This window comes from Xiphias gladius, chromosome 1, assembly GCF_016859285.1.
Source record: "Xiphias gladius isolate SHS-SW01 ecotype Sanya breed wild chromosome 1, ASM1685928v1, whole genome shotgun sequence".
NCBI lineage: Eukaryota > Metazoa > Chordata > Actinopteri > Istiophoriformes > Xiphiidae > Xiphias > Xiphias gladius.
The window spans coordinates 2945989-2965117 of record NC_053400.1 but is presented as its reverse complement, the minus strand read 5'-3'; the positions used below and the strand labels follow the sequence as shown (position 1 = coordinate 2965117).

At 38.4% G+C, this 19129-nt stretch overlaps 1 protein-coding gene across 1 annotated transcript in view; it reads left to right on the top strand.

The window, feature by feature from the left end:
• Positions 1–256: 256 nt before the first annotated feature.
• abhd17c (abhydrolase domain containing 17C, depalmitoylase) overlaps positions 257–19129 on the top strand; it is a 32948-nt gene continuing 14075 nt past the window's right edge. The window contains exons 1-2 of the mRNA XM_040133604.1: positions 257–1248; positions 16711–16890. Coding sequence (XP_039989538.1) covers positions 764–1248; positions 16711–16890 — 665 coding nt within the window. The 5' untranslated portion in view covers positions 257–763. The remainder of the gene's footprint in view (positions 1249–16710; positions 16891–19129) is intronic.

Here is a 19129-nt window from a genome sequence, read left to right as displayed (position 1 = left end):
TTACATGGAGTGGCAAAGATGTGGGGAGAGGGCTGCCAACTACACCCGTTATGAATTATAAGAGTAGCAGCAACCAACTGCAACACAAATAAGCAAAGAGAAAGACACAAAATCTATAAAATGGAGATGATAAATGGTAGGATTAGGAATTTATCTAATTTGTTTGATGTGAGATATAAGAGGATAGGTTTTTTTTTTTTTTTTTTTTTTTACTTTGGGCTGCAGAAATTTCTTTGTAAGTAAGTATTATAAGGGATTATAAATATGAATATACAATAAACAATGGATATAATGGGTTGGCATAAAAACCTATAGAAAAAACAAAACAAAAGGCAAACAGGATATCCGCTTGTACCGGAAAACCGGCTTGCCTTCATTCTAGAGAAATGGCTGTTCTCTGTCTTATAATACATCAGCAACAAACGTTGACGTATAGCAAATAATCTGTTATAGGGGCGGAATTATTCAGTCGAGAGCAGTCGCTGCACTGTGTTGTGCTGTAAAATGATATGAATTTAAATGTTGCGTTTGAGTTCATCTCCAATCTACATGAAGTCTGAGTTTTGGTGTTAGCTACCCGCGAGCCGGCTAGCGTGTTAGCGGCAAAGCCGAGCGACCGAGCCACCTGTCATCCAGCACAGCTTGCTACAGTCTGTTAATGGCAAATAAATAAGAACTCAAGCAAGAGGAGAACTGTTTTTTTTTTTTTTTGTTTTGCTTTTGTTTCGGAAGAAGTGATTAAATCGACTATCCCCGCGCCTAAATGCCAGAACAAGGCCCCAGGATGAATGGGTTTTCTCTCGGCGAACTATGCTGGTTGTTCTGTTGTCCGCCTTGTCCCAGTCGTATCGCGGCCAAGCTAGCCTTCCTCCCGCCGGAGCCCACGTACTCGGTGCACACCGATGCTAACGGGGCTACTAGCTTACATTTAACCGAACGGGCGGACTGGCAGTATTCCCAGCGAGAACTCGATGCAGTGGAAGTTTTCAGCACCAGAAGCAGCCGGGGTAATAGGGTTGGGTGCATGTTTGTGCGTTGCGCCCCGAACAGTCGGTACACGCTGCTGTTTTCCCACGGCAACGCCGTGGACCTGGGACAGATGTGCAGTTTTTACATCGGCCTCGGCTCCAGGATCAACTGCAACGTGTTCTCCTATGATTACTCAGGCTACGGAGTCAGCACTGGCAAACCATCTGAGAAAAACCTGTATGCGGACATTGAAGCGGCCTGGCAGGTCTTGAGGAACAAGTGAGTATGAACCATGAGTATTATAGATCAGCAGATGTCGTCGGTTGTTTGGTGTCGTAAGTTAGCCCTAATACATGCTCATATTGAGAAAGTTATACTATAAATTTGAAAAAGCTGACTCCGTTTCCCATTTGAACCATTTCTGTGACAGAGACGCAAAAGTTAACAGGATGCAAGGCTGCCTTTCTCCTCCATACATACATACAGACAGGTGCGCGGCGGAAGCAGTCACATACATGAAGGCAATGTGAAAAATTGTCTGAAGATGTAAGCAACTCAGAATCAGAGACAAGACCTTCAGTAGGCACTGTCTCAGAGAAGTAAACCTTTCACACAGCAAGCATAGCTTATGTGGTACTGTACTGCCAAAACCTTTTTTTGTTCATTTAAAATTAATCTTAATTAACATGTCAAATTTATAATGAATCTTTTAACTGAGAAACAGGCTCAACCATTTTCAACCAAGTCCACATTTCAAGACAGAATATGTCACTTGATAAAACAATTTCATCCTAAGGTCCACTCAGTAGTAAGGGTTGCAATGTTTGGGAATCTCACGATTTGATTAGATTCCAATTCTGATTTTTGGTGTCACGATTTGATCCAGACTGGATTCTTGATCCAAAAAAGATTCTTGACTGAATAAATAGAAAGGACGGCACTATTTTTAGGCTCTTACTCCACTGAAATGCAACATGAAGATAAGATAACTGGTCTTGATAAAGGTCACTGTCTGTCTGATTAGAAAAATACAAAGAAAAGTGTGTGAGTATTCAACCTTTTAAATTAAAAAAAAAAATTAATTGTATAAATTTGGAAGTAAGTTAGTCTTCTGTCTGTATAAGAATAATGAAATGAAGTGTCACCAACATCATTGGTTAAATGGTGATTTAAACAGAAGTTGATGTGTGCGTTCTGGAGTAATCAGGAAAAGGAAAACAAAAGGTGAAGTGCCCTGCCGCTGATCTTCAACAGTGGAGAACAAAGTCGCTGCTGCAACGCTAGTACTGGGGATAAGCCATCATTATCCAAACACTGTGCAAAATGACTTAGGTGTTTTCTACGTATGACCAGAGTTGGCTGAAATTTTGTAAAGTTCTGCATTGTGTTAATTTGCTCTTTTCTTAGTGCTGGAGTTTGGTGCTCTGCTTTGCTAGCGTTAGCCCTCTGGGTGATAAGATTTCGATAGAATACGTAATCTTCATCTTGTAAAGATAAATATTAAGTTATCAATAAACACCAGTGACTCAGTTCAATCGGTGGCCTCCACCAGATGATGTGGTTACTTTGGATCATGAGCCATTCCTTTCCTTCTCCACACTCTTCTCCTCCTATCATTCTGATGCAAGTTAATCTTGGTTTCCTCCATCCAAAGAATCTTATTCCAGAACTGGGCAGGCTTTTTTAGAGGGTTTCTGGCAAATTCTAATCTGGCCTTTCTGTTCTTGAGTGTTACCAGTGGTTTGCACCTTGTGATAAAGCCTCTGTATTTACATTCATGAAAGTGTCTCTTAATAGTAGACTTTGACAATGATATGCCTGCCTCCTCGGATGTGTTCTTGATCTGGCTAGGTGTTGAAGGGGGTTTCTTTACCAAGGTAAGAATTATGCGATCATCCACTTTAGTTGTTTTCAGGGCTTTTGGTGTTGCTGAGCTCACCAGTTCATTCCTTCTTTTTAAGAATGTACCAAATAGTTGATTTGGCCACTACTTAAGTTTCTGCTATCTGTCTGATAGGTTTGTTTTGGTTTTTCAGACTAAGGATGGCCTCCTTCATTTGCATTGACACCTCTTTGGACCGCATTTTGAGAGTTCCATGAACAGCTACCAAACCTCCAGAACTTTTATCTGCTTAATTTGTCATGAAATAACAAGGGAACAGGCCCACCTGGCCTTGAAATTGATTGTCAGTCAGTTTCCAAATACTTTTGACCCTCTGAAAATGAGGGACTATGTATAAAAATGGCTGTATTCTTAATAGGATTAATGCGACATTTTTGTTAAACCCCTTGAATTAAAGCTGTAAATCTACACTTCAATCAAATATTGATGGCTTTCTTTCAAATCCATTGCAGGGGTGTACAGAGGCAAAATTATGAAAATTGTTAATGTAAAAATACTTATGGACCTAACTGTGTATGTATAGATGTATATGTGTATATATGTATATGTATACAGCTGCAATCAGAAATATTCAACCCCCTGACCTCTAAAGACATTGTAGTGATGTGGATGAAAGATAATGACAATAAATGAAAAAAAACCTCATTAAACAACAAACAATACTTATTGGTACATATTTAAGTTATTTTGACAACAGAAGTTGACTTAAATTTGAAGTTCATATGAAAATTGTAACTCTTTTAACACGTGCATGTGCAGTATTATTCAACCCCCAGCTTCAGTACTTTGTGGCACATCCTTTAGCTTTTATAACTTCTAACAAACTTTTTCGGTAAGTGCTGACAAGTTTCTTACAGTTCTCGATCAAAATCTTTTCCCATTCTTCATGTGCAAAAGCCTCTAGCTCAGTGATGCTTGATGACTTCTGTGCTGCAACTGCCTTCTTTAAATCCCACCAAAGATTTTCAATCGGATTTAAATCTGGTGACTGAGAAGGCCTCTCCAGGACGTTCTGGGATCATTTTCTCCACCAACCTTTGGTTGACTTGGAGGTATGCTTGGGATCATTGTCTTGCTGGAAAGTCCAATGATCACCAAGGTTTAATTTGTCAACAGAAGGCATCATATTCCTCTTTAAAATGGCCTGGTATTTCTGGGAATCCATGAAGCCAGGTACACGATCAAGATTGCCAGTTCCTGCCGCAGAAAAACAGCCCCACATCATCAATGAACCACCTCCATGCTTGACCGTGGGGATAGTATTCTTCTGGTCATAAGCCTGGCCTTTCGCACGCCAGACATACCGCCGTACTATATGTCCAAACAGTTCCAGTTTGGTTTCATCAGTCCATAGAACTGTCTCCCAAAACTCTGTAGTCTTATCCAAATTCCTCCTGGCATATTCTAGATGACTTTTTATGTTCCTTGTGGTCAAGAGTGGAGTGCATCTTGGAGTCTGGCCATGGAGTCTTTGTTTGTTCAGTGCACATCTTATAGTTGCCACTGGAGCACTTGTACTAGCCATCATCAGGTCATCCTCTAGGTGTCTTGCAGTTACACGGGGGTTTCTCTTAGTTGTTCTAACTAAGTTGCTAAGGGCCCTTGATGAAATGTTGGGCTTTCTTCTACGGCCAAGCAAGTTTGCAGCTTTTCCGTAAGTTTTAAACTTCCTTATAATGCTCCCAATGGTGTCTCTTGGAATATTAAATATTTTGGAAATCTTCTTATACCCAAGACCCTTCAGGTGTGATAAAATAATCTCCTCTCTCAGCTTTTGTGGAGGCTCCTTTGTCTTTCCCATGATTGCGACTCACCTTGAATACCTTCATGGGTGGGGTTTATATATGCATCACAGCTGAAGCAAATGATCATTATAAAGTTCCCAAAGGCTTAATTATGTTTCAACTCCACTTTAGGCCACAAAAAACTGTCAGACAGCTTTGAAAACAACAATATTATATAGGGGTTGAATAATTGTGATGTGGCTATCTTAACAAAATATACTGTTACACACAAACACTACATCATGCATTTTCTATGTTGATTTTATGTATCACTCAACTCATAAAGAAGTCATCTGAAGCAGAATCTTGCTCTTTGAGAAAACTTTAATTGATAAATCCTTAAAATCTTGTGTGTGTGTGTGTGTGTGTGTGTGTGTGTGCGTTTGTGTGTGTGTGTGAGTGAGAATATATATATGTGTATGGTGCACAACATCTCTTTATTATTAAGAGAGTGAAGTGATTAACACCTTAAAAACACCTGACATTTGATGAGTATTGGTCTAATATATGTATATAATAATATAGTATGTTTTTTTTTTGTTTTTTTTTTTTTTGGAAAAAAATTGTCTAACATCATATGCCAACCAGGATGTATACGATTATGTGTACAGCACAAAAATTCCCCTTTAATGATGACTTTATATGTACTGGTTTTTAAACTTTTTTTTTTATTATTCATGCTCGACGCTGACACGATGTGACCTTGAATGACTCAGCAATTGTGATATGCCACTCCATTGATTGGGAGTCTACCCAATGTACATATACATGCAAACATGCACCATTAGTAACAATTGTTTTTATTATGTAATTTGTTGGTAATTTGGAAATTAAGCATTACGTTTTTAAAATGTCAGAAAATACACATCACAGTTTCCCAACAATGTCTTTTTTTTTTTATTCCAACCATGGTCCAAAAACTAAAGATCTCAGATTTACAGTGATCAATAGTAGTTCTTTAAGTTCGAGAAGTTGAAACCAGTGAATGATAAGGTATGACGTAGTCTGATGCTCATGACATTTCCTCTGTTGGGTTATCTAAGTATTTTATAAATTGATTGAATACTTCTGAAGAATACATGTTTAATGATAGAGAGTTGACAGTATAATTGTCCTATTGTTGTTATATCCACCTTGCTTTTATATTATAATAAAGGCCCAAGGCTGATCTTTACTTCATATAAAATGAAGCAGAGCCATAGATTTCTTATTCAGAACAGGCCTCAAATTAATGTTACATTTGACAGGTATTCTGAATGGAACTGAAAAGAAACTGAGAGCGTCTCTTCCCACCTACCATTAAAATGAAACATTTTAATTGTTCCCAAACCCCTCGGAGAGTGAGCTACCTAAGCATATAATATTGTTAATCATTAGGCTCTCCTTAGGGGGGAGGTTTATGTTTATTCAATTTCTTTAATTACATTTTGTGGAAAATCATTAAGACTATGCCCTTAAACAGCAATTTGATTTATAATGGTAGTCCTATTACTCAGCCTTCAGGGCTCTGCTGAATTTGAGAAGCTAGAAAGACTTTTTAAGATAAAGATTTGTTTGCACAAAGATCAGTTGGCTTGACATTTTGATAATTGCTAAATGAGTTTATTGTACTTGTTCTTCCTTTTTGAAATTGCATTTCTCTGCAGTAGGCTTTAAGACACAGTCCCTTCTGTCGTAATGCCCAAAAGTCCCTCCAAACCCCAGTTTCTTCATGACCACAGTTTTGAAACATCACTGTGGGTTGGAAAATAATGTCGGGATTAGGGTTGCAATAACAAAATAAGAGTGTGTGTCTTAAAATAAGTAAGTGGAGTAATCTGTCACACAATCACCATTTGTGTATGTAAACAGATCATAGCTTGGTGGGATATTCCAATAAGCCAATTTATATGACCATGATATTTCTTTCATAAGGGTTACAACGGCCTCATCACATCATTGTGAATGTGGTTGGTTGAAAAGCAGCCCAGGGTGAAGTTCCTCTGCTTATATTGAAAGATAGTGAATAATGGAAATATCTTGCCTATGAGTTTGGGCTTCATTCTGTCCATGCTGGACATTGCTCCATGTCTGATGTGGCTTGTATTGGCAGAACAGTTGGTGATGATGTGTGATTTCCCAAATGGCCTAAGCAAAGAATCCAGGCCACAAAACGCATTCTTGGACTTGTTTGAACCTATAGAAGTACAATTTTTTTTGCCTGCATTTCTTATTCCAACAGAGAAATTGAAAAAGTTTATATTGAACAATATTGTGCATTATCTTACTGTGCCCAGGAACACTACATTAGTTTCATTGTCAAATTTTAATAAAATGTAAAATTTGTTACATATTATTATATTGATGTGGTAAGGTCTCATATGAAGCATGCTACAGTACTGTAGAGGCCTTTGTAAAAATTCCTGAGTATGATTGTGCTGTGAAGTACTCTGTCAGCATATTTTATATCATTACCATGTCAGTATTTTTGACAACATGTGTTTTATTAAATGGGAGTGTGCAGTAAACACATTATGTGGGAGGTGGCACAATAGTGCTGTAGAATAGAGTAAGTTGGGGCACTGCACTGTCGTTTGGCTTATAGAGTTGGGCTATGTGGATAAAATCTTCTAGCATGGTATATGTAATTTTAGATTGCAATATTTGTGTATATCAGTGGAGTAAATATTCTAAAAAATGGACAAAACGTTTACAGGTGAAATAACAGATTTAGATGTCTGTTTTACCAATTCAGACATCTTTTGACAAAAAGCCTTTGGTGCTGTAGGACATAAGTTAATTTCCTAACAAATAATAGCTAGTAAGACTTGAGTAAATATTAATTTGCTGGCCTCTGTGTAGTTTTGAGAGGCCCCTCTAGTTGGTTTGCTTCATATATGTGGCCTTTTTGATTTTTTTGCATACAAGAGAAGTTCCCCCACTATCCTACTGTTTGATGTTTTTCTAACTTATGATGCTTTTCATAGTCCTTAACATAACTTTATGTATGGAATAAGAATTCGGTGGAAGATCAAGTTTCCTATAGCTTTAACATTTAATATGTTTGTAAGAAGGGTTTGGTGGTTGGCATAGATTTTCATACAGAAGCATAGGCTATAGGCGTGTGTCTGTCAGCAGATACACAAAGTCAGCCCCAGGAGTTAGTTAACTGCAAAACATTACATCATTTACTAGTTTAAAGTTTTTAGTCTCAAACAAAATTACATCATAATAGTATAAAAAAATAATGTTGATCTCACTTTTACTTTAAACCTGTTATTTACCTTGTTCACAGCTTACACACTGTCTTCCATGAGTGGTACATTTAGCAGAATCTGAGAATATAAATAATTGTAACTCATAAAAAGCATCTCAGAGAATGTCTTTGGTGTTGTGGTAGGTTTAGCTTACTACTGTTTGCCTTCTCTTTTAGGAGTAATGATGAGCTGTTAGCTGTGTTTTATTAATGATTGTATTTTCAGAAAGCGTTGTCTACAATCAATTTTCACTGGAATTCTCATTTCAGAATATGGACGTTGTTTTCATCCATAATTTTGCCTATGGCAATCCACTTGAAAGCCTCAGGCATCAGTCTGGACATGCCCACCTCCTAGGCCTATTTACTCACCTTAATCAAAAGTGATTCAAAAAGTCGGTTGTCACATTTCTCCTAAAGCCCTTTTATACAGTTCCCCCACTAGGCTTTAATGAAGTGGCATGATCTGCGTTGCATGACGCAGATCTGATTTTTATCAGTGCTGATCAGGACACAAGCGACATACGATCTGCTGAAAGAATTCTCACCCAAATGACATTGTCTATTATATCATCTTCATTGAAAAGCTCTTGTGTTTAATGCATCTATCCAGAAAAACTGGCCTACCAGAGATAATAAGTTAGACACTCACGCCCTGGTCTTGTTAAACCACACCTTAGGCTTTTTCTATCCATATCAACAAATTGTTTTTTTAATGAGAATTGCCAAAGCATTCAGAGATGTTGTGCTCCTCTTTGTTTTAATTTTTAAAACGATTGGTTTTGTGCGATTTAAGCCTTTATTGAGATGGGACTCAGAAAACAGAATTTATTTTCAGAATGAAGGAAACATTTCTGTCTGTAACATCAGTTTGTCTGTTTTGGTAGAGGGGATTGTTCCAAAAAATGCGTGTGATCTATTGCCTCGATCACCTGCCACATCTGTAGTTTCAAAAGCACTTAAGAGATTCATTATCTCCTATGCATGCAACCATTTAATAACTCTAACTATGTCTTACACAGGCTGACCCGTAAGCCTTTTTTCACTTGAGAAAACCTGATACTGCTACTTCCATTTCGAGGCTGTTCTCCCCTGGCTTTGACTTCAAGGTTTTTGATCCAGTTCTGAATTTTCCATGGAATTTCTAAGCAGTATGTTTGGACAGGCCTTTTTATACTGGCCTGAGTTTGCGTATGAAAATCATTTTTCTCTCTTTTTATTTCTCTCTCCCTTTTTCTCTCTGTTTTTTTGGAAGTAGCTTTCCTTTCAAAGTCTCAGGTGTTTTGACACATTTTTTCACTAAACATAGGTCATTAAAATTGAGACCACTCCTTTCAATGGGAGTGGCATCAGATTTACTCATTAATTATCCCAGAGAAAAGGAAGGCCATGGTTTCTTTTAATCAAACATGTCTTCTTCCTGGATTATTTAACTGGCTCCCTAGTTTTTATTGTTCCCTTAAGTAGAGTTCCTTTTACCTCCCTATTTAAAGTTACAGCTCTCTTAAAGCTGAACAAATGCACATTTGGCCTTCTTCTCTGAGACAAGGACCGAGTGACTGTAATGGAATTCAGCTGCGCAGCCATTTTGTTTTCACAAGCACTGGTACATTATCAATATAAATTAATTGGCATCAGAGTAAATAAAGCAGAGCAGCCAAACATGTCTGTGGTCTCTGTGGCCTTTAAGGTTACACTGACCATAAACCAAAGGTGCTGTTTTCCCTGTTCACACATACAGACTCAAATACTGGAGATGCAACAGCATGTCGTTTAGTGCAAATTAAACCTTGAAAAACAAGCAGGTGCTGCCCACTCAAAGACTCAAAAGGTGGCCGTTGGCACTATGTGGGGAAGATTAAAAGTTTAAATTTTAGGGAGGGGTGTGACTAATAGATAAATTGATGACTAATCATACACATACCTGATAGACTTTTTTCCTCCTATTTAATTGTTTTCCCTTTAGTATCTAGTGATTGTGAGCAAGAAAAAAGGCCTGGTGCTGCAAGGCCAAGACAGCATTCTAAAAACAACATAATTGCCCGAATATAACACAGTATTTTTTGGGAAATTATGTTTTAAAAAAGGTGAGATTGTGTTATATTCAAGGACTTGACAGTTGAATATCTGATATTATGAATATTATTCACAGTATAGGATACAGATAGTGCATAGTTACTACTACTACTACTACACAACTACATCAAAAAAGAAACAAATGAAAAAAGCACATGGAAACACTGGGAAACTTGGTGAAACTTTTAAAATCTTCTTTGCCTTTTTTGTGAACCACATGAAAAGCATCATAAGTTACATTAACCACCTTTTTGTGCACTGTACAGTGAAAACATTAGAAATTGGGATGGGATTTTATTGATGTCATTATCGATTCTGCTTATCAGTCCAGTTCTTTTGCCACGCAGTCATGTGTGACACCCTAGTGCTCCCACTACAATTCTCCCTCTTTTAAAACCATTTGCTCCATCTGTCAGTTTAAGAATATGTAGATGTATACAGAACAGAATGAGGTAACACAGTATTTATTGAATAGAATATTTTCTATAGAATCTTAAAATAAGTGGATATTAACATTAACACAATTAAGAAATTGTAGAAAATATAAAATTGTAGAAAATAAGAAAATATAACACTGAACTTTAGCTCTGCTGCCTGTTAATTAGTCCAGTCATGATATTATGCAGTTAGCTTTGGCTATACAATGTAAATCATATCAGCTGCAGCAGACCCATTTAAACTGGCTCTCCTTTAATATGTTTATAAAATACTGTAAAACCCAACATGAACAATGGCTTGGCTGAATACTTGATGTTTATTATTTACTGAGAGATGTGCATCCATATTACCCAGTATGCCCAGCTAATCATCATTTCAAATTCAATTTTTAATCAATTGTCAGTGTCGGTCCATTGCTTTCCATCTTGCATTAGTCCAGAGTTGTAACTAAATCTAGCCTGAGGGACTAGATAATAATTGTCTTGTTTTAAAATTATGTACACCTAAGAGGAGTGCAATCACGGCCATATATTGTCTGGACTGGACCCCATAGAGGTTGTTGTTGGAAAGCGCAAACATCATTTTGTGCATGTGCATATGGACGCCTATTCAGCCACGACAGTTATCTTATATATATGTGGTTGGGCGACAATAATTTTGTGGTCAAGTTTTGCTGGCCGTGGTAGCTTCATATGATTGAAAAATTGGTTATGTGTGAGGTGGTTATACAAATTGGTGTTCCTTCTAAAGAGGGGAAACAAGGCTAAACGGTTGGCGTGGAAATACCTAAGAAATACCAGCATTTCACAGTGGATGACTGGAAAAAATTCCTATTTGCTGATGAATCTAAGTTTGAGCTTTATGTCAGTAACAAAAGGGTGTATGTAAGGAGATTGAACAGGAGAGAGAATGATACTGCAGGGTATCAAACTGACAGTGAAACATTGTGGTGGAAACATACAAGTCTGGGCCTGCTCTGGAGTTGGACACCTACACTGAATTGACTACACCCTGACCAAGGAGAAGTAACACTCCATTCCTCAGAGACATGCTATACTCTCTGGTCTGCATCTTTGTGGAAATTTTTTTTTAATTTATAATTTTTTTTTTAAATGTTGAATGTACGCCTTTATTTTTGATGACAGATTTGATCTTCATGGGCATGGATTATATCAGTCTTGCACAAATCCTCACAGATGATTCTTTTCAGCTACTCTTTGCTGGAGGGGTTTTGTTGCTATACCTTACACTTTAAAATCCTCCAAAGGTGCTACTGGATTCAAGTCAGGGGGCATACTTGGCCAAGTCAAAGTTTTCACTTTGGCATAGTCATAGTAATATTTAAAAAAAATCCTTGCCAAGGCTTCCTGACACTGGAACTCATCTTTTCATTCAGTATTTGGGTATTCATTGTGCCATTTGTAAATGTCATTTCCCCTACACCTTTTGCACTCATGCAGCCCCATAACTCCAACCTCCATGTTTCACGGTCAGCACTATGCAGTCACTGTGGTACTCCTGGCCAGGTCCACACCAAACAAGTTTAATCTTGCAGTTTTTTGAGCAATAGTTTTCTTCTTGGGCGTCGTCTATGGAGGTTTAATTCATGCAATGTCCTTCACACTGTCTCATCAGTCACTGAAGCACCAATTTAGACAGATGATCCTTGTGCCAAGTCAGAAGCACTCATTCTGTTTCTCAAAGCAAGGTTTTGTAAATAACGAATTGTGCATGGTGTCATTTTTCGAGGATGGCCACTGTGCCTACTATTATTGGTAGGACAGCTCCTCCTACACCTCGTAACCACTTCTGTAAATGTGTTTCAGCTTATGTACAGTAGCTACTGATGCTCTTGTATCCTCTCCCATCTTTATGAAGTCTAACAATCTGGTTTCTTACTTGTTCGGACAATCCTTTACCATGTAGAGCCATGTTGCATTACACACAACACAGGCCAAAACTGAGGAAGGAATCACTGGTGTAATTGCTTTTGTTGCAGTTATCACAGATAGACTGAGATTGGTTGCAGTACTCACCTTGATTGCATTGACGCTGTACTTCAGTGCCCGTATTTTCAGTGTAGTCTATCTAACCTGTTTTTTAAATTATACATAAGATCAAATAAACTACATGTCAACTTAATAAAACAATTGTTGGATGATAATAGATATGAGTAATTGAACATTTTACTCATATTGCACAGTGGTGTACTCAGTTTTGTAAAGTTTAAGTATTTATTTATTAATTCTCATATGTAAACAACATATTTGGAATGATTGTAATGGTGTTCGTAGCATCATAAGACTAAAGTCTTAGTCTGCTGACTTTCCATCTTTTTGATCTAAGATTCTTTGGTAGCCATGATACCTAGTTATAGCTATAATCATCTTCAAAGTTGTGTAGTGTCCTGTCAGAGGCAGTCCAGTGTCTTTTGAGTCAGCTAGCAGCCAGAGGGTACTTCATTCGTCCATGTGTGGGGTCATAATCTTCTATCAGGATGGCTGTTCAGTTCAGTTGCTGGTTATCAGAGGCCAGATTTGTCTAGGCCAGCAGATTAGTCACACCCAAGCTGTTATCTGAAGAGCTGTTATGATGGCATCACTTCACAGGACACATTATTACTTGTCCAAATCCTTTGTCATGGCTTTCTGTTAAGCTTCTGTGTATGCTTTTTGTGGCAGAGGGCTGCTGAACATTTCGGCTCCGCCTCTCTCTGCATTCCCAGCACTGTCAGGATATGGAATGGTTTGCTTAAAGCTTCCTCCCCTGATTGTGAGTTCTAGCAAGGGAGTATGCTGTCCCTGTTCTCCCTCTGTCTCCCTGACAGAGTCTAGACAGGCCTGTTTGCTGTCAGCGCTGCCTTTCACCCTGCAGTACTTAAAAAGAGAGGCCAGGAAAAACCATGCCACTGTCCAGGTCATAGATCAAACGCTTCTCTCTATATCCATCCAGTGGATACCGGAAACCAGGAATCCTGTCAGTTTCTTGACTGTTTTTCCAAGTGATCTCTAAAGAAGCCTGATGTAAGCATTCTCTTTAGAAAATTTTGGTTCTGAATGTTGCAGCTGAAACATTCTCGCAGAGCTACAAACATTTAGATAGGATAGGAGTATGATCAGTTTCATGTCATCCAGACATCCACAGTTGCATTCAGTTAGTATCAGTTGTATCTACTGAACTTCCCTTCTCAACTACAACATGTAGTGGTTTCACTGAGCAATGGATGAATAAACATGAGTACAAAACATGTAGTGATATAAGGTGCACTTGTCTTTGACAAAATATTTATAACTCAAGTTCCACTTACTAGTTATTCAAGAGCTTTTAAATATATTTCAAGGTCTTCATCAGAAAATGGAGTTTGCTCATGGATTCATTTTTCTCATGAAGACCATGCAATGTGACTGAAAGCTCCTGAAAAGGCTAGCAAGTGAATCTTGACTTATGATTATTTTTTCAGCCTGCTTTTACCAAGGTCAAGAATGAGCCGTCATGCTCAAAACTTCAATTGTCATGCATAAAGTTAACCATGATAAAGTTAACCAAAGTTATCTTCATGTTCATAAACTGTCACTTCCTCATTTCTGCACTAGTCACAAGTCTTCACAAAATTTATAGTAATTTATATGCTTCAAACATACTGGAAACTTTTGCTCCAATATGGTTACAACATCTGTCCTTTAATAATAATGTGTTACATATGTTGTGACTGTGATAATCCAGAAAACTGCAAGTTCACCTCTTTGCTGTCTTGAAGTTTTCTTACATATGAATATACTTTTGACAGTTCAGTGTTACATGAGTAAGTGATAAGTAATTCACTCACACGATTCACCCACATATCATATGTTGGCATAAGGTTACATTTGGAATATCTTAAATGGCCTTTTTGCCAAGATGAGAAACCTTTTATATTAGTTATTTACTAAATATCTTCACACATCCAGTGCTTGTCAAAGTCTGCTAAGGATCGCTGTCACAATAATTGTATCTGAGATGAGACAAACCTGATACTTTTGTAGTATCAAGTCAACCCTTTTATTGCAAATCAGATATCAGTCATTACCATTTTGATGTTGGTATCATGATGTTGGGCCCCCCTTGAGGGCATGGAGCCACTGCAGGTGGGAATGGATGACCAGGGGAAAAACATGCCTAAATAGCCTTTTTCTGGCTTCTGAAGGGTGGGCATGCTAGAAAAATTTTGAGAACCACTGAATTACATAGTGGTATTTGGGGTATTTCATTCATTAGATTTTGGCGCTTGTCGGATTGTGTGTGTCCAACAATTTTGACAACTCTTCAAAACAGATCTGACAGTCACGCTCACTTGTGACTTTTCACGTGTACAACCATGGGGAACACCATGAATGGATTCAAGGAGAGACTGTCCAGAAGTGTACGCTGCTATCCCCATTTGGAAGATTTTATTGCATTAAGACTACAAAGACAAAATACAAAGGCTTTTGGAGTGTGGCATTCAGAACATTTATATAGTGCATTTAGAAAGTATTCAGACCTGTTCACTTTTTTTCACATTTTGTTTTGTTGTAGTCTAATGCTAAAATTTTTTAAATTCATTCTTTCCCTTATCAATTTACACTCGGTATCCCATAATGACAAAGCGAAAACAGTAAAAGAAAAGAAGGAAAATCTGAAATATCACATTGACATGAGTATTTGGACCCTCTGCTATGACACTTGAAATCTAGCTCAGGTGTCTCCCATCTCTTTTGATCATCTTTGAGATGTATTTACACCTTGATTGGAGTCCACCTGCTGTAAATTCAATTTATTGCAGATGATTTGGAAAGGCACAGACCTATCTATATAAGGTCTCACAGCTGACAATGCATATCAAAGCAAAAACCAAGCCATGATGTCAAGGGAACTGGCTGGTGGGCTCAGAGACAGAATTTTGTCCAGGCACACATCTGGGGAAGACTATAGAAACAAATCTGCTGTACTGAAGGTTCCCAGGAGCACAGTGGCATCGGCAGTTCTTCAATGGAAGAAGATTGGAACAACCTAGACTCCTCCTAGACCTGGCTGCCTGGCCAAACTGAGCAATTGGGAGAAAAGGGCCATGGTAAGAGAGGTGACCAAGAACCCAATGGTCACTCTGGCTGAGCACCAGAGATCCCTTGTGGTGACGCATTGTGTTGGCAGCATCATGCTGTGGGGGTGTTTTTCAGTGGCAAAGACAGGAAGACTGGTCAGGGTTGAGGGGAAGCTGAATGGAGTAAAATACATAGATATCCTTAATGAAAATCTGGTCCAGAGTGCTCTAGACCTCAGACTGGGCCTAACATTCAGCTTCCACCAGGACAATGACCCTAAGCACACAGCCAAGACAATCTAGGAGTGGGGTAGGGACAACTATGTGAACGTCCTTGAGTGGCCCAGCCAGAGCCCTGACTTGAACCCACTCTCACATCTCTTGAGAGCGTTCAAAATGTCTGTCCACCAAAGGTCCCCATACAACCTGACAGAGCTTGTGAGGATCTGTAAAAGAAGAAAAAAAAAAAAACCACACCAGAAAGAAAATTGCTGCTGCCAAAATGTCGAAAAAAGGGTCTGAATATTTATGTCAGTGTGATATTTTAGTTTTTCCTTTTTAGTGAATTTGCAAAAAAAATCTAAAATTCTGTTTTTGCTATGTCATTTTGGGGTATTGAGTGTAGATTGATTGGGGGGGGGGGTTTAAACAGTTTTCGCATAAGGCTTCAAAATAACTGTGAAAAAAGTGAAGAGGTCTGAATACTTTCTGAATGCACAGTAAATACTTTTCCTTTAAATGTGGGTCCAACCCTCAACCCTCAAGAGATTAGTGTGCAGCCCACCCGCTACTCTGTGTGCTAGCAGTGCTCTGTGATTGGGTCATTATCGAGGTCTGGTCTCTGCATCAGACAATGTGCATCTTGCAAAACCACCAGTGAGTGTCCTCACAAACAAAACACTTAAGTATAACTGAAAGATTCTGACAATTGCTTACTATACACTAGTGTAGCTTGCAGACAGTGATTGACTGCTGTAACACTTTAGGAAAAGCCTGCTAACCATAATTCTGTCCTTGATTTTATGGGGACACTTGGGCAGCGGGAAGTTTGAGTGCTGAGACATTGAATGTTTTAAGGGAGTCATTGTTGCAGTGGCGTACTTGGCTTTTGCACACGCATACGCACGAAACCACACATTTACACTTAAAACATTTAACATAATTCCCAATGTTAAATTCAGTTTATGTTCTACTATATAAAATCACTTTATAAATGAATCTGGCTTGTATGTGTGTTGTTTTACAGGTATGGTGTAACACCTGAAAACATCATCCTGTACGGTCAGAGCATCGGCACTGTGCCCACCATCGACCTGGCTGCTCGCTATGAATGTGCCGCTGTCATCCTACACTCACCACTCATGTCAGGGCTACGGGTGGCCTTCCCTGACACACGCAAGACGTATTGTTTTGATGCCTTTCCCAGGTGAGTCTCTCACACAGTATTGCAACAACATACATATCACAGCAGCAGTAACCTGGCAAACTGGCAAGTTGCCACGGTACCAGGCCAAAATGTTGCCATCTTTGCTGTGTACAATTACCACGACTACAGTTGTCATTCTTTTCTATTGTGAGGCTGTTTGAACAGAGCTGCTCACTCCCTCTCTGCTGTTCATGCTAAGATAGCATGAACAGGAATCACTCGGTTGGAATCACTCATAAAACTGGAATCACTCACTTGCGCCCTAAATTCGCTCATTGTGTGGGTTTAGCTTGAGAGTAGAAGCTAAAACGTCGCACTGATAAATCTTTATGGTTTACCACCAACACTAAACATAGCCAACTGAAAGTAATGTTAACATTACGTCCACATCCAAAGCATTTGATAAAGTTACATTAACTTTGCTTTATATAAATATCAGTGTGCTGCCTGCATGTTTTTGTAGTTTTTTTTTTTCAGCTGTTTTATTTTTTTCTGCTTCTTGACTAATTGCCAGTGGATTGTAGATTATTTTAGTCCATAAATCTATTTCTTCCAAGGACCGGTAACTTCAGATAACATTACTGACAAAGAAAGAACATAACCGAATGCAAGATGCTTTTATTAACTGTAGCGCAACATGCATAAAGTAGCTACATCAGCGGACTACACTGGCTTACTAATCAGGAGCTTGGACACAGTGTGTGATTCCACAGATTGATGCAGGTCGTTTAATAAGACTTTGAATTAAAACAGTAGTTTGTTAATTTGTCTATTTGTCCATCTTTCACGCTATCATTTAGTTTTTATTTGACAAAAATTGTAATGCATTTTGACAAAGTTCTCTTTTCAAAGGGTATACTTTATTTGTAGTCTTATTTTTGGTGTGGGGAAAAAAAAGGATGTCAACATTTTTCTTCATAGTCTTCATTGACAAAATAATACTGGGATAGGTGTAGAGAGCAGAAGTGCTTTCATTTGTACCTGCTCACCTACAAGCTATCTGCTTCTGTAACTCTGCTTTTGTAAGTTTTCTCATTGAGCATTTTTTTCATCAGCCTTAAAAATTAATGTGTTCTTTGGGTTTACTATCCAAGGAGTCCTCCCCCAAGAAAATGTTATGTTGGACTATTATTTTTACAATATTTATTTAAAAAACAGACGTTGTTGTTTTTCACTGTACACTCACACATTAGGAAGAGGAAGAGCAAAGTAAGTACGCTCATTGATGAAGTGAGCACTATGTCCTGAAGTAATTGTTCACATTTTCGTGAGTGATGACACTGTGCGCCCTACAAAATAACATTGGTAAAACAAGGCTTATAGTGAATGGATTTGAACTGCGATTTTCTCATCTTCCAGGTGTCATTTCATAATGTAACATTTGGCTACTTAACAAAATTTCTGTTCGGTCGGATGTCTGTAAGCAGGTCCCTTTCTCAGTGGGTGTAGTCACTAACCAGCTGCTGGAGTTACTATAGTGAGTCAATTCCTCTCTCGCAGTTAGCTTTTTCCATACTTCCTGCAATTCTTGGCTGTTTGACAGATTTTCTCGCTGGTTTATTTCTCCATTAAAGACGTTGGCAGATGCTACAAGCTCATCTTCATTTGCCATTTTTTTATTTCCTCCGTGGCAGCAAAACACGTTACACCAGCCTTCGGAAACTCCTGCAGGTTAAACTGGACTAAACACAACATTCAATACTGATTAAGATACAGTATAAACGAACTGAAAACACTTGCTCACCTAGCAACATTAAGGCTACAAACTACCCATAATGAAACACTCTGTAAGATACCATAGTTACGCTTATACTCTCGCCATTCAAAAATAATATCTGATGTAATGAACGCAAAATTGTCTAGTCCTCAAATATAAGCTGACCCTCACGTTTTTAATGATCACTATACAACACAAGATTGTATAATGAAATTACAGATACAGTCCCTTTTATGCCACTCAAAAAAAACCAAAAGTTATATATAGTAAATGAATGAATAAATGATCAAGTCATAAAAATAAAACTGTTTTCATGGTGGAGTGCAGAGGATGAATTCGGTTGTCTCACAGCCTGAGGGAAGAAACTCCGAAGTCTGGTTGTACGGTAGCGGATACTTCTGTATTACCTGCCAGACGGCAGCAGGGTGAACAGGCACCTCACCGCACCAATACAACTGATGCGTAGTAGATGGGTACTGATGATGTTCTGGGCAGTTTTAATCACCTGCTGCAGTAGGGCTG